We start from the raw sequence: 27,793 nt of genomic DNA, 5'->3' as shown, positions 1-27,793 counted from the left end.
ATTTCTTTGTGTTTATTTGATTCCTATTCAAGAGAATTACTTTATATATAGTCAATATAGGCACAGAGGTAAATTTTTTTAACATTTTCTAATGGTGGTGTGCCTCGTGATTTTTTTCATGAAAAAAGTGTGCCTTTGCACAAAAAAGGTTGAAAAACACTGTTCTATTGGTGCTGCTTATCATATACTTGCTATATACACAGTAACATCTAGTGGCTAAGGGGAGCAGTGCAGTCCATTAATGTCAGAATGCTAATAATAGATGTAGAGCTTCATATACTTTTGCACAATTCAAACCTTTAAGCAAGAAAGTGCAAGAGTGGAAGGAGGAGCCATATAGGATAGTTGTTTTTTTTTTTTTCAATTATGCAAGGGGCAGCTTATATATAAACAGTTCGCCCTAAACTTCGTTGAAATGAGAGCTATGACAGTCCCTGACATATACAATATAGCATAAGTGACACTAAATTCAGTAGTTAAATCTTAATATATAATACCTACCACACAAGATGCTTCATACTGCTTGCCAAGCTTGGGTCTCAGAAATGCACTGCAACAACAAGATTTACTTGCGCCCGGGGCAAGTGCCCCCCGGTTGTTACGCCACTGCTGTGAAGAGGTGAACTGTAGCGGAATAGCTAAATGCAGAACTGCAATATATATACATGAAATGTTTACCTGCCAAAGGTTTTTACATTTTCTGCAGCCGCTGTTATATTTTAGGCTCCCTAGCCAGACAGCATAGCCAGATCAGTGACCTCACTTTTCTCCATTGCCCATAGGCAGTAGAAATTGGTCACCTCCCTACCTCCAGCCTGTAACTGGACAATAAAAAAAAAGCAGCAGACTGGTGAAGTCTTCGCTCTGCTCTTTTGCGTAAGCATGTTCGGAACTGTGCAAAATCAATAGAGCCAGTGCAGCACCTCATTCTCTCCTTGTTACTGCTGCTGTGCAGGGGAATACAGGCTGCTGGTTATCAGGACAGTCTTAGGTATCTAGGCTAAATGTATGTAAAAATGCATTTCATAATGTCAGATGTTGAAAAGTCTTCACCTGGTGTAGCAGTCAACAAGAGTGAACATCCAAGTTATGGAGGCAGAACAAGAGTATTAATATTCTTCTCTTGCTGGTTGGTTTTTTTTTTATAATAGAGTCCCTTTTATCTGAAAACAACTGTACACATCTTGCTTGATGAAGAAAAAAATGGCTGTAAACTTATAATTTGAAATATTTCAATAAAAATAACATTTGTGGATGGATCCTAGAGATTGTGAGAAGAAAAGTTATTTAAAGGAAACCTGTCATGAGAAAAACATGGAAGCTGTCATTACTGTCCTTTCCATCTGAACATGTTAGTTGCTTGGCTGTAGTTCTGACCCTTTTAGTTCACTACGAACAAGTATGCAGGACCTATAACTTTTCTGACCCTCATACTTTTTACAGGTCAGTTACTTAGAAAATATTGAAGGCAGTAGGCTAACATTACATGCCAGCAACTTGCATTTTCTGAAGAAAATCAAATCAGCAATGGTATCTGCCATATTTCTCTCATGACAAATTTACTTTAAAATGAAGGTAGTATAAAATGAGTTGACATTTGATTGATGTCTTCTACAGAAACCTCATAGAAATAAATCGACCAATGTGATCTTTATGCCCCCGTCTGCCTAATACTGCAGAAACACCAAGATTGCAGCCCAAGAGAAAAATATAGACTGCCATTGCTGACCTCCATTGCAAATGCTAGCTGCCTGTCTGTCACGTTAATGTTCAAGCTTTAATACGTTCTCAGCCACTGAACAATTACAAGTATACAGACTGGCGGTCTTGTTCAATGAGGGGAGCTAACCCACAGCAATCACTCAGAATTCATGATATTCCGGTTAGACTTCAGCAAAGTGAATTCTGATTGTTTGCTATGGGTTACTGTACATAAAAAAATATTTCTGTACTTTGCCAATTTAGAGCAAGGTAACAGATTCACAGACATGTAAGGAGCATGCACCAACCTTCCATGTGCTGCCACAATGCCCATTTTGCCTGCTAGAGTAAATACTCCAGTACAGTACAGTACACCAGTATTGGGGGAGCACTTGACTCCTTCTCGTCTTCCTTTATGCAGTAATCAGTTCCTAAGTGGCCAATTACAGTAAAAGGCTGCAGCAGTGTCATGTGGGGTGGAATAAGTGTACAGTTTTATCCAGTGTATTTTCGAAGGACTCTGGCAAGAAAGTGGGGTGTCAAAGAGCACATGGAAGGTAAGTACAGATTCCTTAGGCCTTGTTCACACCAAATGCAGAGCAGATCTGGTCAGGTTTCTGCACACGCACGCTAGTCCTTTTGACGCGTTTTTGATGCGTTCCGGGCTCTTTTTGGTAAAAAAATGGGCTTTCAGTGTGTTCCAGGCATTGGCATGCGTTTTTGATGCGTTTTTGATGCGTTCCAGAGCAGATCCAGAGCAGGTAAAATAGGGCCTGCTGCAGTTTTTTCACCTGCTCTGGATCTGCTCTGCAACTGCACGCTGCGATGTGAACTAGAGCAAAAAATACCATAGGAATACATTGGACGCAGTTTTGATCCGGTCTACAACTGCTCTGCTCTGGATCTGCTCCGCGCTTGGTGTGAACAAGCCCTTACTATGCCTGCTATAAAGTAAACCTGTCACTTTGTGCAATGTGGCATTAGAGAACGTTTTATTGAATTGTGACACAGGACTTTTGAATTCTTTGTAACCTTCCTGATCTCCATACCCGTTCAATGACTTATACAGTTTAATCAGATGATCAAAAAGATAGCCAGACAAGCCAATTCTATGTTGAATCCTTTGCTGTTATTCCTATGCACATATTTACTGTACGATTACTGGTTACTGTGGCAGACAAAAAAACTAAAATGAATAAAAAAAATCTATTGAACCAAAAGAATAGCCAGACAATATCATTTTCAGACACTGATTAAACCAGCAAAGCCAATCTGTGAATCTCTTCACCTCTGAGGATATTACATACCTAATTGTGATTATTAGTCATGGTCACATAATCACATAATGTATCCTTATGTTTTTAGGTTTGGGCATCCCTAAGAAATTCAATAAAAGTGATGGAGATGCACTGGCTCTACTCTCAGTGACAGTCAGTCTGCCTTGTCCCTTGCTCTAGGCAAGGTCTCATCTGTCATGTAGCCATGGCTGATTCTCTCCTATAAAACACTGTCATTCCCTTTACCACTTGTTGGTCATTTTCTCCAGTACATGAAAGCAGCAATGTCTGCTAGAACTGAACTGTGTTATTGCCCTACCACACTCATTATTTATCCATGAATGCATCTCATCTGTGGCTTCAGATGGGCTGCACTATTCCTTGTCTCTGCTTATATGTCTAGTCCTCCTAGAAGTGACAGGTCACACCACTTATTATCAGAAGTCATTTGTCCTAAGATTCAGTATATAGTTCTACATCGATGCATGTAGCTGATGTCCAATGCACATCTCCATAGTGTGTGCTATACCATGGCAGTATACAGTGAATGGTGCACCTGCAATGGCAACTCAGCTATATACCCGAATAGTAGATGTGCCGGAAGTAATTAATGCTGTGATGTAACGAGAAAGAAAATTCAATGGAGACATCTGGTGGTTAGAAAAAAAACATGAAATACAAATAACGTGCGAATAGGTTTCAATGGCTGGAGAAAAAAAGCAAAGGAAAGGTACATGGAGGGGGAGGCTGATAGGCTAATGTTTTATATATATATATCTTAGAAATAGTGGTTATGAACAATGCAATCTGTGTACATAGGTTGGATATGATTGCATCCCAATTAATTAAGATAATCATTTCTGATTAAATGCTGCAAGGAGCTGTCATGTACCTAGTTTGCCTCCAAAGGAAGATCTGAATGGGCAGAGGGATCCCGCGGAGTCTCTCCTGTTCTTGCCCCTCTGAGCTCTTCCTTTTCACCATGATGGCAGCCTGTACCAGCCTCGTCTCCCCGCTGCTGCTCTCAGCCGCTGCCCGTCTCCTGCTCGGGAAGATGTCCGCTCCTGTGATTTCTGCTTTCAGCACCTCCCATTGTGGACAGCGCCCTGCCTCTAGCGGCCATCGGGAGAACTGCACCCCTAGCTCGGGGCTCGCAGCTACAGCGAGAGCCCGCTTCATAATCCCTTTTTCCATGGTTCACAGTCATACAATTTTTCATGTATGTCAGATGTAAATATAAATGTTCAGAATGTCTTACTATATATCCCTGCGCTGGCAGGAGAAATAGTTCAAAGACGTTGGAATTCAGCCAACAGATGTAGTTCATTCATAAGTTGTATATGTTTCCAGCTCAGCTCGGGATTTCACCTTAAAATTAAAGTTTATGACATAGTTACCATCCCCTATTACTTGTCAACAAAAGCTAAGAATTCTTAACTCTTTTTAGTATTTCCTTTTGCATCCCCCCCACGGCCATTCTTGCATAGGCAGAATAATGTTCCATTTACCTCCTGCAGCTTCCTGTATACGATTATACAACATGCAGGAGCATCCTTTCCTTTCATGTAAATAGAACCAATGTAGATCTCGCACAAGCACAGAGATCTGGCACCCAGGAGCATATCCGGGGTATGTCACATATGGTGCATGCCCTGGGCGCCACTTGAAGGAGGGATGCCGCTCCATGCGCCAGCGAAAGTTTGCCCACTCACTGAGACAGTAGAGACCATAGACTGCCCACCTGGCATCCTAGCAACCAACCTCCAGTAGCCAGGTTGTTGAGTGATGCTGCTGGTGGTTGGTTGTTAGGACTGCCTGGCGTTCTTGCAACCAACCAATAACACTTTGATTCCCTGTCCTGACTTTGATGAAAGAGGGACTCTGGACACTTTACATCAAGGTCCCCAGTGGTCTCTTACATCAGAGCCTGATGTAAGAAGGACTCTGATAAAAGGGGGACACTGAAGCAAGGGGGGACTCTGGGCACTGAGTCCCCACTTACATAAAAGTTCCCAGAGTTCCCCTTTACATCAGAGTCCCCCCTTACATCAGTGTCCCCCTTTACAGAGTCTGATGTAAGGGGGGACTCCAATGCACGGGTGGACCCCAAGGACTCTGATGCCAAGGCGGTCTCTGGGAAATCTTATGCACTGGGGAACTCTGAGCACTCTGATGTAAATAGGGGACTCTGGGGACTCTTATGTTAGAGTGACTCTAATGTAAGGGGATGCTCTGGGAACTCTGAGGTCTCAGATGTAAGGGGGGACTCTGATGTGACGGGGAGATCTGGGGACTCTGATGTAAGAGTAACTTAAGTGGATGCTCTGGAAACTCTGAGGACTTAGATGTAAGGGGGAGTTCTGGGGACTCTGATGTAAGGGTGACTCTAATGCAGGGGCGCCCACAATTTTTCGTCTGGAGATCTACTTTTCAAATGACGAGCTCAACGAGATCTGCACAAATGCTTTTTGCAGATTGCACTGGACCGGAACGCACGCACTAACCTGCCTGCATTTTGGGTGCGGGCGATCGCACTGCGGACGGGAGTGTGTGACTTCAGTGCCATTGACTTCAATTCACTGCCACGCCACCTCCTGCCCCTGAATGCAGGGAGCCGGCTGGCTTGCGTTCCAGTGCGTTCTTGAGGCCGAACACTCTGGAATGCAGACTTTGTGGTGTGAACCGGCCCTCTCTCTTGGCTGTCTCTTCTCTCTCTCCTCGGCATCTCTCTCCTCGCTATCTCCCCTGTCTCTATCTGCTGTCTCTTCTCTCTCTCTCTGCTGTCTCTTCTCTCACTTTCTCTGCTATGTCTCTTCTCTCTCTCTCTCTGCTGTCTCTTCTCTCACTTTCTCTGTTGTCTTTCGTCTCTCTCTCTCTGCTGTCTTTTCTATCACTTTCTCTGCTCTCTCCTATCTGTCTTTTCTTACCTCCACTGCAGCAGCTTCCCAGGTCTCCTCTCGTGCGCCGGCGTCCTGTCCTCCCGCGGTGCTCGCGTGGCCGAATGTGGCTGACATTGCACACGGGGAGAGTTGTCCCGCCCCTTCCTGTCTGCGGCGTCTGACACCTTCAGCCTGTCTTTTTAAGTTGATATTATGGTTATGGTTATTATATGTTATCTAAAATATGGGTCCCAGATTTTGAGAAGGGGCACAATTTCAGTTTTTCCCATAGGCATATGTTCTGCATATGCGTCTCTGCTGGTGCCGGGTCAATTCCATACTGTTTTATGAATGTAGGATAATAATTATTATTCTCCATTCATAGAACAGCATGTACGTAGATCCAGCACCAGATCTCTGTCTGTGCATGAGCGAGATCTGGCACTTAGTCATCTGGGCAGTGGCTGAAGAAATAGGGAGAGAAAGCTGGTTCTCTGTGACATCACCAAGCAAGATAGCGGCATTGGATAAGACCTGTTGGAGGACAGTGAAGCGAGAGAAGACAACACTTGATCTATTGGGCTTGTAGGTAATTGATTACAGCATGAGAAGTGCACCAAAGGTAAGTGGATGGCAGAGGATGAATCATTTGGGAGGGTAAAATTCTTCTTCAATGAATGTACCTTTTGGCTTAGACCTCAGACCTTTTGGTTTAGTTGATGTTAGGTGAACCCAGCTGTGGGTCTTCCGCTGGGTTCCATTGAACATGCCTCTTTTGAAAAGCCAGATTCTGCTAAATACTTGGTTGTGTCCTAAGAGACTCAGGGCAGCCTGGGACATAAACCAAAGGTGTTGGGCTTGTAATGTCATAATAACAAGTAGTGAAGCAGTTCCCAACCCTTCATATAAAGCTGGCAGTACACTGCTAGAATTTTGTTTGAACATTCATTTGAATCATTTCTCAGAACATTCAATCTTGCCCTCACTGAATCAGCTCGTTTTATTTGAAAGGCCTTAAAAATTTGATCCAGATTTGCTACTTAAATGTAATCCCATGTGTATTATACAGGTTTTCTTTTTGCCCAGCACATGTGCATTTCAATATACATTTTCCCGAACAAAAATCACATTCACGGTTAGAACTTTGTCCATTCAGATAAGAAACAATAACATTTTCCATCCTACCTCTTCACATTTCTTCCTCACTATGGTCAAAAATGAACATTGATTATACCCCACCAACCATTAGAAAATTGAAAAAAACTTTTTGAAAATTAACTCATTTTAATTAATTTCAACTGGTTAATGGACTTAACTTTATCCTTCTTCCTCTGTTCTTTTTTTTGTTCTCTTAGGTCTCTTTTACCCTTACCCACTGCACAGGCATGCCCTTGAAATTGAGCTTTGACCCTTTGAAGATAGTTGCCACAGGCCAGACAAGTAGAGCTGACAGGTCCTGGCCCACTCCTCTTTATGCTACCCATGCGTGCAATGGGCCATTTAATTTCAATGGGTAGCTGCACTCATGGAGGCCTTTAGGGTTCCCTCTGAGTACGGCTAACCTATGAGAATGAATAGGGCCATGGTGTGCATGCGCAGAATAAAAAGGAGCCAGCAATGACCATGTTGGGGGAAAGATTGCTGGATCGGGGCGTAAGGTAATTATGATACCAGGTGGACTGCACTCATGGGATTTGGAAATTTCTTAAAGGACAACTTCACTTAAGTAGAAACTTTCCTTTAAAATACCAACAGATCAGCATAGGCTGATTAGAGGCTTCATCAGGCCAGGTGTCACCCAGTGCGGCCGCAAGGTGTCACCCAGTGCGGCCGCAAGGTGTCACACAGTGCGGCCGCAAGGTGTCACACAGTGCGGCCGCAAGGTGTCACCCAGTGGCATGTCATCATGCACACGCGTGATGTCCTTATGCAAGCTTGTAATGATGTCAAGCGAACTTAACTGTTGGCCATCTTGGTGATGGACGCCGGCAAAGAGGAGGGGACGTTCACCCAGCACGATAAGGTATGAGCCGGGTCCCCTTCTCTCTCATGCAGTTGTCGGTGACCGAGTGCCTGACTTTTCAGAGGGGGTGACTGTCAGCCATTTTGGTGTCAGTCTCTATATAATTGGCAGCGCTTACAATGACACAGCGCTCTGTAGCTGCCATTTGCTGTATACATAACCCAATGGCAATACACGGCGTAATATTTAGCTGTAACGGCCCACGTGTGACAGGCGAAGTGTCGCTGCTATTTCTGCCCTTAGTACTGAGATATCTGTGTACAGTACAAAGTGATCAGCCTGGTCCAGTGGCCAAAGACCTGCCTCATTTGTATTGGGGGGAAGGCAGCGATATCTGTAAGAGAAGCCGGGGGTCTCATCTACATGGGCAGCCAGCGTTGAGCTTTTAAGTAACTTGATATATGAAAACATAGGAATTCGGCTCATACCCACCACACAGCATTTGTCACTGCGCACAACAGGTCCTCACTCATCTCCTGGCCACTTACCATCAAAGCTAGACAACATCTGGGGTGAAGGCTAGAGGATCAGTGACCCCCAACAAGCCAGTTGAGTGTGAGGAAGCTGCTGGTCGAGGCTGTACCGTGGGCCAGCTAGTTTGCCTAGTGGAAGCACCAACCTTGTATGTACTCTCTCCATGAACCACTAATCTGAGTGACTGGCCTCGACAGCAAGGCATTCACACCTGACTCTCAATGACATCCAATGTGAAAACAAAATGTTCCTGCCCTCCTACCCTCATGGCTACATGTTATAAGATAGCAAAGCAACTCCTCCTTATGTATTTAATATGACATTTGTATGTGCTCGATCAAAAGGACATTAAAGTTGATCAAAACGCTAATATAAAAAAAAAAAATCAAAAAATAGTAGCTTTACCCCCCACCCCCCTATGGAGTCCATGTTAATGCGCCGATGCACTGTGCACCAGCACATGCAGCGTGGAGTCTTCAGGGAGTACAAAGCAGTATGGAATTTCCATGTCATTGAAGAGAGACATGCAGCCATCTCTACAATGTAGGTGCACAAAGAGGAAACAGCCAAGGGGAATAGTTTGGACAGGCAAGGTGCATGGACTTGAAAAGGTAAGTATTGAGGAATATTACAAAACAGAAATATGCCACACACCTACTAGGGACATACGGTAATAAAATAGAGAACAGTCATGTGAGGGTTTAATTATACCTTAAAATATCTGTGCTTATTATAGAATGGTAGGCCTTCTTATTTATTTCAACTGCAGTAGTCAGCAGGCAGTGATATTAATGTAATAGCATCAGTAACAGAGGCAGAGGTCTGGGGAGTGGTAGTTGGGGGGGAGGGGGTTGGGGCTAATGAGTTTTCTTGATGGGCCCATGTTGTTTCTATATTCTTCAATATAGATGTGTTTATATTGCTTTGAAACCCTGGCATGAATTGCACAGATTATTTTTAAACTGGCATCTGAGTATTGCCCATGCACATTATATGCATAGTTCAATATTCCCTACTTCTGATTATATTACCATTTTCTATTGCGGCCTTAAACCTAATGCTTTTTATTCTGCACTTTAATAATTCCACTGACTCCAGTCTCTGGTCTGGGGGATGGGTGACTATGATAGGAACCAACTGTTGCCATAGCTACAAAATACCATCGCTCACATTAGACTGTCTAACCTACAAGTGAGCACAGATGTTCCCTTTGATATTTCAGAAATCTCTGTATTTGTTCCTTTTAAACAACATGTTCGTTAGGTAGTGCTGGAAAAACAATACTGTAGATTCTTTTTTCTATATGTAAGGCATCATTGACAACTTTAAATTTAATGCAATTCTTTAATATTAGCCTTCTAGTGATATCTGTTTTGTCTGTTCTTATTTATTGTACAGAATAATAGCAATTTCATGCTGCTGGTATAATATTAGCTACATATTGCTTATATAACGTATTATATTCCAATGATTATGTTGATTCCTCAGTTAATAAGACCATATTTGTCTGTCAAATAAGCAACCCCCCAACCCTCCAATTTTTTGTAGATGTTAACATGCACACAACAATGATGCAAAAATGGTATATGTCATATAAAAAATATATATTTTATTTCATGATCTTTCTGCAAACAGTAACAAATGTGAATGGCTAGTTTGACTCATATTTTTCCTTTGTGTACATGACATATATTATTCTACCATACTAGCCATTTGGAATGGACTTAGTGAATGAGGTAAGGCTCTGTTGACCTCCATCATTCAATCATGTGCAAGAAAAAATACTGTTTGTTTTTCCTTACATGTGATGGAGTATTCTTTGTAACGTGAATTTTCACCACTTTGACTAAACTAAGGGAACATTTCCTGGCAAAGTGATCAGCCTATTTGCCTTTGGTAAATCAACCCCGTTGTGTACTGGCCGCTAAAGCTTGGTATATACCTTGAAATTTGATAGCAATCTTTTGGGTAGCCACCTGTCCTGGATTAACCCAGGCAGTCCAGGTTTTGAGTCCTGTATGTGCTGTGTCCATGTTTCAGGCCAGCTAAAACCTGGACACAAGATGTCACAATGTCAGGTGGACAGGAGCAACCAGGAAGTCCTGGTGTGTTCCTGCTCGTATGCAGCCACGCTGCTTGCACAGTACGGGTGTAGACCTCCGCTGTGACAGTTCATACAACATTTCCAATCTCTCACTCTCCATCTTACACATACACTACAATATACTGCATGTTAAATATAAACACATAGAACCAGGATTGTGGGGGGTCCAGGAGGAACCAGTGTGAATGTTGTTTTTTTCATATCGCCCTTAATGTCCCTCATGCCAAAAAACATCGATTTCAGCAAACAATATGTGACTTTTTCAGACCCTTTGCTCTTTGACCCATTTACCAAGTTCTGCAGTGTATGGCCCTGAATCCGGAACACAAGAACTCCTCGCTATCTCTCCTCACTCTCGCTCTCTTGGCTGTCTCTCCTCTCTCTCTTTGCTGGGTGTCTCCCCTCACTCTCTCCCCTGGCTGTCTCTCCTCTCTCTCTCTGCTGGCTGTCTCTCTTCACTCTCTCTCCTGACTGTCTCTCCTCTTTCTCTCTCTTGGCTGCCTTGCCTCTCTCCCTGCCCTGGCTGTCTCTCATTGCTCTCTCCCCTGACTGTCTCTCCTCGCTATCTCTTCTGGATGTCTCTCCTTTTTCTCTCTCCCCTGGCTGTCTCTCCTCACTCTCTCTCCTGGCTGTCTCCTTTTTCTCTCTCTCTCTTGGCTGTCTCTCTTTGCTCTCTCCCCTGGCTGTCTCTCTTTGCTCTCTACCCTGGCTGTCTCTCCCGACTCTTTGTCCTGGCTGTCTCTTTTTTTCTCTCCCCTGGCTTTCTCTCCTCTTTCTCTCTGCTGGTTGTCTCTCCTCTCTCTCTCCTGGCTGTCTCTCCTCTTTCTCTCTCTCCTGGCTGTCTCCTCTCTCTCCCTTGGCTGTCTCTCATCACTCTCTCCCCTGGCTGTCTCTCCTACCTCTCTCTCCTGGCTGTCTCTCCTCTCTCCTGGCTGTCTCTTCTCACTCTTTCCTGGCTGTCTCTCCTCACACTCTCTCCTGGCTGTCTCTTTTTTTCCTTTCTCCCCTGGCTGCCTCTCTGCTCTCTCTCTACTGGCTGCCTGTCCTTGCTCTCTCCCCTGGTTGTCTCTCATCTTTCTCTTTCCCCTGGCTGTATCTCCCCGCTCTTGGCTGGCCGTCCTCTTTCTCTCTCTCTCTCTCTCTCTATCCTGGCTGTCTCTCCTCACACTCTCTCCTGGCTGTCTCTCCTCACTCTCTCTCATGGCTTCTAACACTGGCAATCGTTTTTCTATTAGCAGAGTTCTTAATATTTCAATGTCAATACTTAGGGTTGCAAGCCTGCTGGGTTTGTGCTTTTAATTATAGGACTTGTGCAATAATATTTGATCATTCATTTGGTGCCTATTGGTTAAGCAAAATGGAAGAAAATTACCAGCTTGAGGTAGAATGTAGACTCCCCCAAGTGTGCCTAAGCTCCAGTTTTCCCTGGAATTCTTTCCCACTAGCCGAGCTCTGGCTTGAAGAAGTCTGTGATGTTCATGTATTGCTGACGCTTCCAGATGACTTCCCAGCCTAAAATGTGGACAGCTTGTTGTTGGATGTTTTAATTTTTAAGTTTGTGCAGTATTTCCAGTAATGCGCTTATCTATCCTGTATAGCAGTGTTACACTACTCCATTTTTTATCCATTCCTAGTTAACAGCTGGATAAAGCCTTATTACTTTATTTAAGTGCAGCTATGGAAAGTTACCAGCCTGGGAGTATTGAGAAGATTGTAACTTAAAGCAGCAAAAGGATTCAGCTACCATCAGGAGGTACACAGAAGAAATAGTAGTGTTGTGGAGGTTTGTATCCAAGAGGAAGTTTTCTGCTTGGCCATGTTCTCAGGCACACTACCTGGGAGTAGTTAACATTGGTTTGTCTCCATGATGTATGGTATGGTTTGCCGTAAGCTTGCTGTTACCACTGGCACTCAGCGATAATTATTAAACATTTGTTTGTTCCCACACCACATAATACCACTTGCCATATATTTAAACTACCGTTGGCAACCTCGGAGAGTAACTTTAGAATACGTGTTTTCACACTGTACTATATTGTTATTATTGTACACTTGCTGCATTAGCAACCCTTTGTAAGTGACATTTAAAGTGAAAGTAAAGTTATGATTAAAACTACTTCTTTCATTCATCATAGACACTACTGTAAGTGCTGAACTTCTGGCATTGACACTTACATTCCCAGCTCTAGAATAGTGATGATATTGGGTCGCTGACTCTTCTCTTCGTTCGTTCACAAAACTTGGGTGAAGTGGAGAGCATGACATTCATCCGCCCTTCCCCTTGTCCATTAGCAGAACATCTTGTATCCAGGGAAATAATACAAGAGATTTTGTGAATTGATGGCGTGGAGAGAGAGCAACCCACTATCATCACTACTATCAGTACTAGAGCCGGGACTGTAAGTTTTAGTTCAGGAAGTTCATGCTTACTGTTCTGTCTGTGATGAATGAAAGTATTAGTTATATCTAAATGCAGCAGCATAAGATGCCCATGTCTAGAGATTATTTATTTGTACATGGTAAATGTAAAAAAATTAAATAAATCTTTAAGTTCAGCTTTAAGTAAACCCTTACAGATAAAGTCAGGTTTGAGGAGGGGGCAGGAAAGAGAATAGCCTAAGGGACTGGCCTCTAGGAGGTAGCTAATGAAGAAATGTCCTTCTGCACTCCTTACTCGATATCCCAATATGATGCAAAGAGTTCTTGTAGTGACTACCGATGGCAATGTAAATAGTAAAACTTGATAAGGATGCCACCAGCTGTCAGGGCCTATATGAGGGCCCTATTGGTAATTTGGTTCTTTAGGATCTCAGCTGCGGAACTAGTTCTATGTGATGGTATGAAGGGGTGAATCAGTGGACGGACCCCTATTACACCAAGTGCGTTAGGGAACCGGAACACATCATATACCCCGGAGTATGTTTTTGAGGGTTGTACAGGTCTCTTGGAGGACAGCCGTATAGTAATTCAGAGGAGTCTAGACAACATAAACTATGACTGGGGTCTGAGGAGATTAGTAGTTTCCAAGCGGAAACTACAAATCTGGGGTTCACTCTAGGGCCTTGCTTCCTCGGATGGTTGGAATGGAACTGTTTCAGCAGTGTGGGGGCGTGCACATCCCCAGCCTTCTCCCACGAGTCCTCCTGTGGACCATAGCCTTTCCACCTAATGAGTTATTGTAGTCCACTTCTAAAGAGCCAAGAATTCAGAATTTGAGCGACCTCAAATTCCGACTCTCCTTGAACAAGGATAGGTGGAGGAGCTGGAGTGGACCTGTTGGGGAAGGTGTTAGCACGATGGGGTATCAGTAGAGAAACGTGGAATGTAGGATGGATCTTCAGGGAAGATGGCAATGAGAGGCGGGCTGCCGTTGGGTTGACAAGCCTCTCCACTGGGAAGAGTTTCCTGGATGGGGTCTTGATGGCGAGATGTTTGGTTGATAGCCATACGAGGTCCCCAACCTTGTATTGCGGAGGAACACGTCTTCGCAAGTCATAGAAGCGTTTGTCTTTCCTGGGCTTGTTTTAGGTTGGTTTTTAACGTTTCCATGTTCCGTTGGATCTGTTGGAGGTAATCGTTGGTGGCTGGAACGTCAGTCGGTAGGAAAGATGATGGCAGAGGTCTCTGCAGTGAGTTGTTTGCTCGTATCTTCGTATAGCAGTGCCATAGCATCTAGGAAGTCGGGAAGGGATTCTAGGATCGGGTTCTCGTTTTCAAGGTAGGTGTCCGCCCAGGCCCTGGGCTCACCCTTCAGAAACGATTTAAGTGACCTGACTTTCAACCCATCTGTGGAGTATGTCCTGGGTTTGAGGTCAAACATGAGCTGGCATGAATTTATGAACTCTCTGTATTTTCTCCTATCCCCTGTGAAGACTTCGGGGGGACAGACTTTTGGTTCTGGTCCCTCTCTTCCTGCAGGGGGGTTGTTTACATATCCAACGATATAAGTTTGCAGCCTTTGATTTTCCTCCTGTAGATCTGTGACCCTAGTGGTCAAGGTTTCCACTCTTTGCGTCAAGTTCATGACATGGGCGGCAGGGAACCGGAACACATCATATACCCCGGAGTATGTTTTTGAGGGTTGTACAGGTCTCTTGGAGGACAGCCGTATAGTAATTCAGAGGAGTCTAGACAACATAAACTATGACTGGGGTCTGAGGAGATTTGTAGTTTCCAAGCGGGTTTAGGCTAGAGTGCACAATACGGGATCTCCACATACAAGCAGTGAAGTAGCTGCTAGGGTATGGGGAGAACGTCCCCAAGGACGTGAATCTGACTATTTATCCAGCTACAGATTTTTAGCTACTAGGGTCAACTACTGAGGTCAGAAGTCCTCCCACAAGCATGCGATTATATATGTGCAGTCTCCACAATGATATGCAGTAAAATAGAAGCACTCCTCCCACAGTAACAGGTGGTTATCTGTACAGTCCTTCCACAGTAATAGGTAGCTATCATACAGTCCTTCCACAGTAATAGGTGCTTATTATACAGTCCATTCACAGTAATAGGTAGTTATCAATAGATGGATCTTACAGTAAACGGTAAAGTCTTCATTCAATACAGGTTCTCATGCAGTGATAGGAAATGGCCTCTTGGGCTTGGGGAGTTCCCCTGGTTACTTGCGGTTCTGGAGTGGATGCCTAGAGGTGGCTACTCCTGCTGATGTCAGTCTGAGAGCACACTGGTGCCGAAGCTGGGCTGAGGTGTCCCGGGAGTCAGACTGCGGCTGAGGCTGCTGTAATACAGGTTGCTATGGCCGGTGAGATTCACAGGGTCCTCGCTCGACGTTCCACAACGATAGAATGCCGAGTGAGTGACTCACCTGTGAATTTGAGGAGGAGTTGCGGACAGTGAACGGAGCCCGGCGTGACGTCACAGAGGGGACGCCGCGCCGCCGGAGTGGAGGGACGCGCTGAATGGGTCTGTGACACCAGCACACCAGAGTAACGTTGAAATCAGAAAACGTCCATTTATTAAGCAAATGCTGTCACTCAGACAAGCGCTTTCAGAGCTACGCAGGGTCCCTTCATCAGGCTCACAGATGATCGTCATCTCAGCCTGAGGAAGTGGCCCTTGGGCTTCTGCTGCTGGTGGGACATTGGGGCTGGTGATAGCGTCCAATTATGTAAATTGCAGATGGTTCCAAAATGATAGACAGAGCCCACAATTGGAGATATTTTGTTGTCCACCTCTGTGGTCAGCAGTGGGCAGTGGTAAACAATGCTGATCTTTGACACCAGCTGCCATTTAGGACAGTATGTATCCTCTTTGGATCAGTGGTACTGTCAGCAGACAGGGTGTGATGCAATGTGTTGGATGTGGGATAAAAGGAGTGCATTGCATCCTCACAGTGGCAGTTTAAATGAAGGTTCTGGATCCTGATAGTGAAGTGCCATGTTCTCCAGCACTTTTCATGTACATCCTAATCCTAAATTTTCTGCACAATGTCAGGCAGGCTACACAGTAAAGATTGACAGGTAGGTGCATTTTAGGTGTGTTCTATTACAAAAATTCTGAGTCAGGGAGGAGGGGAGAGAAGGATGTGTACACCATACATGCACTTATCCTCAAATGCAGTATAGGTATGTAAGAATACCCCTCTTCTACTACATTTGCAGTTTTTACCATAATTAGGAATAATGTCTCTGAAAGCCATATCTATATGTAGAATTTACCTTGTGATAAGTCATTGTAGCAGAGACAATGCAAAATAAGATGTATTAGAATTGAACAGAGTAATAAAATGCTGTACTAAAAGGTCACTAAAAATTTAAATTTTGTATTTAAATTCATGGAATACAGCCGTCATGCTGAGTCTGTAACGATCATCCTGGAATTTATCTTATATTGTTGACTGCTCCACTCATGTAATGTCAACCTGTGTCCTGCCTATGCAGGGCAAAGAAACAGGTTTACATTAATGGCAGCCCCACCAGCATTCCAAACTTACCTTCCCTTTGTTCCCTTGCCACTCTGCTCTGCTACTGGGAGTGAAGAAAAATCTTTATTTCCAAGTAAAAAGAGCATAAAATGTATTCCCCAACTCCCACTTGACACTGCAGGTGCTTGGGGATCTGCCGCTCAGGCAATTAGTGTTGTTACATGGGGGCGGCGAGAGAGTCGTGACATGGGGCTTACACAACAGCTTCTTCGCTCTTGGTGGCCAAATGGAGCAGCGGGGGCTGAATGGAAAATAGGTATAAGCTATTGGGACAAAGCACGGGTTCACTTTAAAAGTGATCTCCAGGTATGTATGTATATATATATACATATATTTATTTACAATTTTTATTCAATTATAAATTTGAAAAAAATTAAATGCATTGTAACTACGGGCATCTTTCTTGATATTAGCCTCATATTACATGCACAGCATACCTCAAACCGAAAGAGGAATGGTTGGCGCTCTGTGCTAGTTAGAACTCGATTGCTTTGCACAGTGCTATAAGCAGGGTTGCTGCCTCATTCCTTTCAACCTGGACCCATATGAATTACAGTACACCGGTTCTGATGCTGATTAAAATGCATTTAAAGTAGTTATTTACAGAGCCTGAAGGGATGAGAAGGCAACCCTAGCTGCCTAGCTCTAACACTTGACCACGTTTACAGTAGGGTAGAGTACACAGATGTCCTCATCAATGTGCAATTGCTCCTTCACTGTCCTGCCACACTCTAGGCTGTATTACTGAGCTGCAGGAAGGCCCGACAACTGACTGTATTGACTATTAGGCCTCATTCACACTGCAGCGCGTATACACGCGTATTGTACCATATGCAAATAAATGGCTCCATACACACAGCCGCGTATAGAGCCGTATATTTGCGTAGCATATATATATGCAAAAACACAATGGAACAGAGATGCGTCCCGGCAGCGTATTTAGACGCGTATATACGCAATATACAATTTTGCTTGCGTTGTGTGTGAATGAGGCCTTAGAATGATCTGATCACAAAACTGACTAAACAGAATTACAAATCTTTTGCCAAGTAAAAAAAAATCACCTTTATGCATTTAATTGTTTCCAGCTCTGCTTCATGAGTCCCACATTCAAGTTTATGGCTGATGGAATCGTTATGTTTTTAAAAAGAATAACCATGCTTGGAGTACCTGTAGAATGTATTGGTGAAGTCTGCACTGCACAGAATCATAAGAAGTGATGTTTGTGAATAACTGTTGGTAAATTAGGGGACATGAGTTGGCTGCATGATCTCAAGAGTGCAAGGTAATGGCACACCCACTTAATAGTTAAACCTAGATTAGCAGTCACAGCACTCTGATTTATATTCTTTATTATGTCTCACACGTCACAAATTCAGCAATTATTAAATTTAAAAATGAACACCAGAAATATATCAAAGACATAATAAATGCTGCTGGTTGCTACTTTATAAATCACTAAATAGACTGAAAGCGCTGTATGAAGTTTGGAATAACTGACTCTTCATTATTAGGTTATATTTGCACTATACATCAGTGGTTCTGGATGAGCATCTGGCCAATTTGGCATAAGGGGATGGTCTGCATGGCACTGCCCACTGTCCGGAAATGAGGGATAATCCTCTTAATTTTGGGATATGTGATGGAATGAGACATGTGAAGACCTTGTTCTAGGAAGGCTTTACTGTGCAATGCAATATTTTGTTTCTGTCATGCTGCTAGTAACTGGATTTGTCTTGGTATCAGCCCCTCCCCAACCCCTAGACAGACAGATGACCATATTCTCTTGCTGCTTATTCACTGTCCAGTCAACAGGCTGGAGTGGAGAGAGGACACCACTGTATTGCTTATACAATCTGTAACTGCAACATGAAGCAAATGCCTGACTGTGCTGTGTTGCAGGGCTCTGTAAATCACTGGGTGGGCAGAAATACAAATCAGGTGAAGCAGATCCCTTATATGTATTTTATCAGTGTATGTATCTGTTTTCTAGGAGTTCAGCTTTATTACTACTACAGAGTCACTTTGCTGAATATCTGTATTGTGTGAATAAAGAAGAAGAATACAGACCATGACAAGCGGTTTATTTTGCAAAACAATCACTATACAGCAACAAATACAACTGCAAATTGGATTGAAAACATGAACTAACTACCACCAGCCATTCAATAAACATCTCCCTATTACAGGCTTAAAAGGTCTCAGGGAAATGCACAAGTTTCGCAAATCACACCCCTCACAGTCCAGCACAGAAATAATGCACTGTTTTTTCTTTTCCATTGCTGAAGTTGAACATTTTATCTTCACTGTTCAGTTTGAGAACAAATGTTAATCTTGAAAATGGTAAAAATACTTCTACATGGGTATTAAATGTGAAGATAAAAAAAATAAAGCCTTTGATAGTGCATTTTATTTTGCAGATCTAGTACGCCTCTACTTTCAAGCAGACTTCGAATGAGGACCACACATAACTTATCTGATTGGTTGTTTTGGCTTCCTGCACTTTCAACATCATCATTACTTTGTGCAACCCGTTTCCTTAAAAGTTTGATTGATTTATATGTGTTACTGTTTAATTCTCCCTCTTATGAATTTCTACTGAAGGATACAATCTGTAGTAGGCATAAACCCCAGCATTTAGCTAAGAACATAAGCAAAACGACCTTCAGGTAAATAGAAAAAAAGTACTTCTATTAATGCCCAGTGCCAGACTGGAACACAGGTATCCTGGCATTAAAAGCATTCTGGGTAGATCTTTCTGCATGGCGGAAGTTACTTTTTTTTAAAGTCCGCTGAAGCATTAATGTGAGTGTATTGGTAAAGGAGTTACTAGGGCCAAAGCAATCCACCTGACAGATTCCAAAATTGTCAGATTTACAATCTTGGACAATGGCTGCTCACTATGATATAATTTACTAACGCCTCTCACTTTATAAAAAAAATTACTCTTCGCACAAAATATTATTGTTTACGTTTTTGCATGATTAAGACTGGAAAATGATGGATAACATAGACACTGCTGGCCATTATCATACACTATAGAATAATACAGATACTCAGCAGCTACAAAAAATGTAAACCTTTGTAAAGTAACTAAACTGTCAGATCCAAAGCCATTCAGTTCATTTAAATTTCAAATGATTTACATGTGGTCATATATAGGTAACAAATAAATCACAGGGCTCAATATAACCCAGGGGTTATGCAATATTTTTGCAGCAGAAAGCATTGTAGTTTCTCACCTTAGGCTCTTTGACATTAAGCCCATTGTGGCCAAAATAATTAATAGGCTCTACCTCTCTTTTACTATTTAGTCACCGAAGCCCTCTCCAGGCAATCAGCTTTATTTATATTTCCCCCCCAAAAGTTCCTTATTTCTAAAAGTCAAATCTTTATGTTATTGTAGAGAATCTGAGAGGGGAGCGGGGTTTAGCAGTACTTGCATGCCTTTCCCGTGGAACATCCAAGCCGCTATTTGAACTACATTTGCCCACAGTCATGTAGCTGTAGAAAACGTTTGACTGTCACTCACACAGGAGGAGAAGACAGACGTGGCTTTGCAATGATAGGCAAGCAGTAAGTGGTGACATTTCCCATGTCCTACTACACTGTTGTAGTCTAAGTGGGTACAATGTGGGCACTGGGTGTCAATGCTGCAGTAATTTCACCACTGTACTAATAGTGTCATCAATGCAAAAACAGAAGTCAAGTTTCAGCTGGAATGGCCAGATCAACAGGTAAACTTCCTTGCAAAAGACACTATGTAAATGAGATGTGCTACAGACATGCTCTGTATTACCTGCAGCATATATGTGATTTTGACTTTTGACCAAAGTTCCACTGTAAGGGACATTTGTTATAAATGTAAAATGTTTACAGGCACCAACCAAGCTGTACCAAATCCAGGTGGTTTGTGAAACATCAGCTACTTTACTGTAGGAAAGCACATGTAATAGTCACTTAGAAATAAAATACTGTACAGGGAAGGAAAACACCTGCAAAACATCAAGAAATGCTGACTGCATGCAGGATAAATATAAGACTGAAGCAGTCAGCATGAGCTTTTATTTCTCTTATAGCATTGGGAACAAAGTGATCTAGAATTCCTGTCATGTACCAAACTTTATGCAATTGTACAGCATGTATACAAATGCTTACATAGCTCTTCATTTTAAATGCCGCATCAGTTTAAGTGTGAGACAGAACACGGCCACAAGCACAACACACCTCTAAAGATAGTTCATTTGTACAAGGTTGCCTAGCCAAGTAGCTTTGATGACTTCCTTAGATCAGTGTATTTAATACTGTGGACTAGTTACATGTCACGCCTAATATGCAATCCCTATTTGTCCCATAAACGCCTTAATTTAAAGAGCCATTAGCTTGTTCATGTTACTATTATTAAAATGATCAAAATAGCTGATGTTTTTTGAGCTTGCACTGATGATAGAACAGATCATTACAGAGACATACTGTATAGATCACAAATATTAACTGTAAATGTAATGTGTCTTTGATATGTCAAAGGAATTGTCACAGGCCTTAGTAAACATCCTAAAATAATTTTTTACGCTAAATATGTAACTGGTTCTCAAGCAGTTCACTTGCAAATTCATGCAGGCAAGCCACTTTTAAACCACCTTGGGACACTGAGCACTGGTACAGCTTATCTACACCCTGCACACTATTAAAGAAATATACAATACTCTCACGGTAGTCCAGCAGCTGTTCATCCAATCGAAAATATGGGACAAGTAAACTACTTGAGAAATGCCCATGTGGACACCTGACAGAAATACCAACATTAAAGACTTAATTTGTCTATCTTGATAAGGCTTAGAGCGCTGGGTAAATTTTGGAAGGGGTAAAATAAATGTTACCGCTTATTTCCAATTTCAGAAGGATAGCCATGCAAATATTTGCACTGTCTGCTACAACTACATCAATTTCCTTATCATCACAAAGTACTATGTACTTACCTACTTCCTCTGTAAACAGTACTACTAAATGCTTCCCCATGATTTTTTTAAAAGGATTTTATTAGACTCTGCAGAAGACATCTTATCTAGTATCTTAAAATTATTATTGTGAACAAAGAGTGTAAGTAGAATAGGATCTGCTTACAGAGCAAATAATTCTGAATTTACAAGACACTATTGCAAGACTGGCTGCTATGCAAACTGGTACCTACATTCCATGTACTTCCATGTACTTTAAATAATACTGTTGGTGGCTATAGATTATCAGTTTAAAACACATGGCAGCTTCTTTCAGGAGAGACAATTTAAATAATAACCTATTATTATTGGTACTTGTAGCAAAATAGTAGTTGGAAATATATGAGTATATAACATGTGTGTGAACTTAGCGTTAGGACTTCTACAGTTTTCATAAGCCCTCATTAAGCCTCAGTGATGTGTGGGGTTACCTACTGGTTGGTCCCAGTTATAATGGAATACTGCACTGAAAGATTGTGTAAAATATAAAGACTTTTCAATCCATAATCAATACATGTACTTTTGTTCAACTTTAGCAAACAGAAAATCAAAATCAGGCAGTTCTTTCCTACTGAATCTTTGTAAGTGAAAAAACAGGAACCTTCAGGATTAAAAACCAATGCATACGGCAGCCCTTTTCAAATGAGGAGCAAGAGAAAAGCAAAATCATTGACAAAACAGCTCTCGTTTTGGAGCATTCCAGCAAAAAAAGGAAATCTAAGACAGCCAATGCTTCTTAAGAAGGAGGGCAACATCATGCTTAAGAGCTTTTCTGCATTTGGTCTTCTTTGTCTTAAATATACGTCGTTGCTTTTTTCTTTTGTTCTGTTTTTTTTTTTCTTGCTTTGCGTATTTTTTACATAGGAAAAAAGAGAAGCTTTCCTAACATTAAATTATGCCTACCTAAAACTGCTTTACCAAATGGTGCAACAGACACAGATACTGTGAGTAAGAAATGGAATCTTCAAGTATATGAAAAGGGTTTCAGGGGATATGCATGAAAACATGGCCACAGAGAAATATATATACATCTAGATTAATAATACTGTATCAAACAGGTGGAAAAAAGGTGTTGGAAATGTCTGCCTATGCACAAAGCTAAAATTTTCTGTTCATGGCCTCAGCTTCTTGGAACGTCTGCGATGTGCCATGTTACAAAGCAAAGCAGGCATTCTAGTAGCTAACAGACCATCAAATATACAGGTACTAGTCAAAAAACAAGTGCTTTATTTACTGCTCCCTTACAACAATGTTCCCCAAAACTTACTTGAAGAATCTTCCTCAAATTGGCTGCTTTCTCTGCCATTGCAATGGCATGACCGACTGCTTGCTAACAAGATTTGCTTTTAACCTCGGAAAGTGGCATATGTTTGTCTTCTCTTAAACACATCTTGCTTAATCTCTGACACAGCACAAAGCTTCAATGGGTTTGTTAGCCTATGGGGATTAGGAATCTGATGGAACAAAGAGCTTAATCACTGTCTGAACTGAACAAGATGAGCAGCCGCTCTGACTGGACATGGCTCTTACGCAAACATTGTTCAGGTGGCTGGCAGGCACATGTTGAAATTACACCGAGTATTTCAGGGCTCCATGCAAGACTAGTTAAGAGCAGTGATAACAACTTGGGTGATGCTTTGGGAATACCATATTATGTGACATTTGGTCTTCTAATTCCAGTGTACAATGATGAAGTATGACCAGACCTACCAGTCTACAGTTATCCTAAGATCATTACTTGTTGTCTGTAACATAATGGGTACATCTGGTATCTTCACGTGGAAAATCATGTATACAATGAAAGAACCTAGAAGTGTATAGGTTAGGCATGAAGTGATATTTGCATCTTTCGTGTTGAAGGATAAATAATGAATGTGACACCTGCTTTGAGCCCAAATCCTGCCAAGAGCTCATGCGTAAATATTTTTGTTATTAATATTATTTAATATTAACGTCATACACTGCTAAAGGTAGAACACATTCATAAGCCCTGTTTAGCTAGGGCTGCAGTGACATCTTCAGCTAGAGTAGCAAGCTGTGGGGATTCTAGCAGGTTGATACTTCCAGAGGATGACACATTGCTGAGACGCCGTGGAGAAGCCACGCTGGACCTTCCTGGAGATTGTGAGACAATGTCAGCTCCATGATCTACCTTGGCCTTGGCCTGTTCTCGGAAGTGCAGTTTCTGGCTGTCTATCTGCAAGAGGAAAATAGGAGAACAATATAAAGTGATTTAGTGTTATTTGCACACTTCATAAAGCATGTAGGTCAGCGATGTGAGTTGGAAAATGTGTTTCTATAAACCAATGCTCCGAATTCATCTTCGGCTAACACATTTCTGGCAATGACTCAGGGCTGCTATCCAGGAACAACTCTGCATTGAAACTTACTGATTAATGAAAATGGGATCCCTGAACACCCAAAAATTATAAACTACGATGCTTTAAAGATGAACTCCAGACAAAAACATTTTTAAATTTGACAAGTTGCTAGATGATTTTCTTTCTTTGTTTTTGAAAAACTCATTCATAGCCCCTTTTATGTGGGTTCCAGACAACACATAACCCACTCTATGTACAATGCAGTTATACCCAACACTGCACTCTGCCCCATTCCTGCAGCCAATCAGCAGTTGGAGTCTGAATATTAACTATGGGGAGCTCATTTGTAAGTGCCCATAACTCCACATTATCCAAGTTTTCTGCTGTTTGTATCCTAACAAAAACTGTTGGTATTATTTTATGAGATACCAACCAACAAAGGATACCTTATCTTTACACCATTGCATGGAACACATGCTATGGGATTTAATGTAGTTGTTGTGTATGCAACCTATACAACTTATCTGAGACAGCTAATAGAGCATGTTTTTTCAATCTATTCACAAAGTGAAAGGCTTAGTGATATTCTTATTATTTCTTTATTTTTATACATGTGTGCTGCTTCATGGAAGTCTGGAAAATAGGAGATATTATTTGCAAACTAGGGCTGAAAACATTGAAATATTAAGAAGTGCAGCTAGCATGAATACCTCTCCAGCTACACGGACTACATCTACCACTGAGTGTACAGAATTATCCTTCATAATTCATTCCACTCTCCTTCAGCTTAAATGTACCTACAACCCCAGGTCTACCGATTATATGCTTTAGTTGTCCAAAGATTGCTATTTGCCAACTTTTAACAGAATGGCTCTGAAATGCTTCTATGCTTGTGAAATGCCCTACTATGCTTCAGTTATACCATGATTTCTTATCTTACATGGCTTCTGCTTAGACTTTGAGCTCTATCCTTTCTACCAGCATCGTTTCATTTTGTTGTTTTATAATGCATGTGAAAATGTTTAAATAACATGTCCTACTAATACACATGATAAAAAAAATAAACTGTTAATATGATCAGTTCTTTTACCTTTATGTTGCCCCCTCCAGGCATATGATGGGCATTTTCTAGAGAACCAATCTTTGACTGGGCCTTCTCTTTGAAGTCCAGTTTAACACTCTCAATCTTCACATGTCCACCACCTGCAAAGAGCACAATCATAAGACTAAGACCAAATTCAGATTTATTTACACATATCAGCTAAAAGTGTCTATTAGTTGAATAGTAGAAGGGGGCCCTTACATTGCTAAAAGGACATATCAAATCTATGAAATAATATTATATATATATATATATATTGATAATATATCAAATTAAATTAAATGGCAAGTATACTTCAATGTGTAATGAATGAAAACTGTAAGACACTCATAGAATTCCACAGAACAAGAACAAGCATTCAGCAGATCAAGTCATAGTAAATCTAAAACTCCTGAAAGTCACACCTATTTCAGATCACAGAAACAGAAAGCCCTGGGTCTGTTGTGAATGCAATATCTGTCAAAAAAAAGTGTAGGGGTTTCATTAATAAAGATTGATCTAGGGATGTTCTCAGTTTAGCTTTAGAGTAGACGTTCATAACCATGAACAGTTGAAAGGATTAGATAAAACTATTCATGCAGATTTCAGCTCAGTTTTTTTTAACTGATTTTCAGTGTGAGTTTGTTTTAAATTAATTTATACAAAACATACTACAATATGCTGTTTTATTTCTAAGTAGAGGTCATCAAGATTTCTATATTAATTTAATTCAGTTTATGTCAGTAAGTACACCTGTCTTCTAAACAACATTCTTCCAACAAAGAGGCCAAATGCCAGATGTCAGTTAAGCAATACTGATCTTGTGATCTGTCAATCATGTGAATGCTTATCATATCTTCTGATGAGAATCACTAAGCAACATAGACCGGCCTCCTGATCTGCTCTAATGGTTTATATACAGGTATGTCATCTTTAGGTCCCTGTCTCAGTAGACAATCACATTGTACCTTTCAATGTGGGAGAAAAATAATAAACACATTTCGCAATCACTCTTGTGTACCTTGTGTTCTTTCTGATTTTGATGTAATGTTTTATTCCAGAAAGGTCTAATCTAAGAACGCCCATTTATAGCAAAATGGTCATCATATATAACACATTGCGGGGTTGAAGGTTTTAACACCACCTTAGACAATACTATTCAAAGGGTTAGTTTGTTGAATGCTTTCAAAAATGATTTCCAAGCATGTCTAAAAACTGAAAGAAAATACTTTTACAGACAAGACGTCTGCACACACTTGGAAACACCCGCACTTTACAATTATAGGAAAAGATGCTTAGAATGTCCCTAATTCTGTTTCTGTGTAAACAACACACTTTGGAACAGTCCTTTGCTCCACTAACAAGCACACTCACTACTTAACAGATGAGCATTCATTTATCCATCCACTACTTAACACATATAGAATGGGTATTCTGGTTTAAACAATATTCGTTTATATTGCGAAAAAGGTGAACTGGCTGAAGCAGAGATCTGGCCTGATGAATACGTTTATTCACTTATTACATCACCAAAATATAGTTTATGCATATATTATTATTTGCTTTTAAACTATGACTTTAATTTGAATTCATTCACTACAGCTATTTAACTTTTCTGGAGTGTTTTGTGCAGCCCCAAGTCAAATTACCTGCCAGCTGAACAGAATATGTTTAATAAAATTGCTGATCACTGCATTGAAATCTAAAGCATGTTGCTAGTACTATATACTAGTTGACAAGCTCTGCAGTGACTCGAACCTCCAGTTCTGAAATATTTTCAGCTACCCATAATAAAAGGGTTTTGTATAGAGCCTAACACTCAATATTCGATTTAGATTTCACACCCAATATTTAATTCAGTTAGAAGGCAAACATAAAAAATGTGTACAAACTCCAAGAACTCTGGGTAATATTTGAACAAGGATTTGTTGAGCTTTATAGATTTATTTGATTTACACATATGATACTTTAGCTAAGTAACTGTTCTAGGCACCAAGGTTATATTCATCTGTGTCAAAATGAATAACAGGAAATCCAGATGTTGTTTACCTGGCCTGTGGCGTATGTTCCTTAGAGATCCACACTTGGATGTGACATGGCTAAGGTCAATCTTCTTACTTACAATGTGGATCTGTAAGAAAATCAAGAGGGAGAAATTAGGACATATAAAGAATACGAAAACCCTTCACCAGAAAAGTTGTTGGGGAAGCTGGAAAATAGTTTTTTGTAAGAGCTGGTTCATGCGTCAGAGGCAGTGAGGAAAGACTGGTCAGTGTTGCAGCAAGCATCTACTTACTACTATATTCAGAAGACATTAGTAATGCACCCAGGAGTGGTTACACACAAGCAGCCAACATGGATGGTCACAATTTTATGCTGACATTTAATGTCATGTGTTATGTTATTTTAAACATAAATTATATCTGCAATCAAGCCAATAAAAGGAGTTTTTACTGATATGACATTCTTTGCCTATCGCATGATATCATCACCATGCTGACTGACATGACCTGAGAGTTCTAAATACTGCCCAAAGTTTGCCAACACAGAGATGCAAATTGTAAAGAAGATAGCCCAGGACCTCAGCTAAGGTTGCAAGAAGGCATCTATAATACCGAACCTGCAAACCAGTGCAAGTTACCCAAACTAATAACTATAACAGCTATCCTTGTAGTGTTCAATTAAACTTATTGACACATTATACACACACTATTGTGATGCTTTCAAATGGAGAAAAAAAATAATTAATGCAAAATTGGTGTTCATTTTTGGTGATTGCCCAAGATATCTCTTGGAGTTTCCAGACATGCACAAGACCTCCCAACTTTGTCTGCTTTCTACAGCCATCAACAGTCCTCACTCTATACTGCTAAAAATCTCCATTTACATTACAGATAATGCAGCACGGGAAACGTCCTTTGCTTGGCTAAGTAGAGTATGTGATGGGACAAGAATTAGGATCTTGAGACCCAAAGAGACCCAGAGACATGAC

The 27,793-nt window shown here is 41.4% G+C and overlaps 2 protein-coding genes across 3 annotated transcripts in view; both read right to left on the bottom strand.

Annotated features, from left to right (window-relative positions):
* UNC80 (unc-80 homolog, NALCN activator) overlaps window positions 1-4,005 on the bottom strand; it is a 140,888-nt gene extending 136,883 nt beyond the window's left edge. The window contains exons 1-2 of the mRNA XM_018565464.1: window positions 3,871-4,005; window positions 502-550 (exon numbers count right to left, since the gene is read on the bottom strand). Of these exons, the coding sequence (XP_018420966.1) occupies window positions 502-550; window positions 3,871-3,962 (141 nt within the window). The 5' untranslated portion in view covers window positions 3,963-4,005. The remainder of the gene's footprint in view (window positions 1-501; window positions 551-3,870) is intronic.
* Window positions 4,006-22,213: 18,208 nt separating this feature from the next.
* Window positions 22,214-27,793, bottom strand: part of MAP2 (microtubule associated protein 2) — a 95,725-nt gene continuing 90,145 nt past the window's right edge. For both annotated transcript variants that reach the window (XM_018565462.1, XM_018565463.1), the window contains 3 exons: window positions 26,851-26,932; window positions 24,811-24,923; window positions 22,214-23,596 (listed from right to left, as the gene is read on the bottom strand). In XM_018565462.1, the coding sequence (XP_018420964.1) occupies window positions 23,381-23,596; window positions 24,811-24,923; window positions 26,851-26,932 (411 nt within the window). In that variant the 3' untranslated portion in view covers window positions 22,214-23,380. The remainder of the gene's footprint in view (window positions 23,597-24,810; window positions 24,924-26,850; window positions 26,933-27,793) is intronic.

This window comes from Nanorana parkeri, unplaced genomic scaffold (genome assembly GCF_000935625.1).
Source record: "Nanorana parkeri isolate BGI_ZX_2015 unplaced genomic scaffold, ASM93562v1 scaffold849, whole genome shotgun sequence".
In the NCBI taxonomy this organism is placed as follows: Eukaryota; Metazoa; Chordata; class Amphibia; order Anura; family Dicroglossidae; genus Nanorana; species Nanorana parkeri.
Note: the sequence above shows the minus strand (reverse complement) of the source record. Positions and strands in the feature narration are given on the sequence as shown.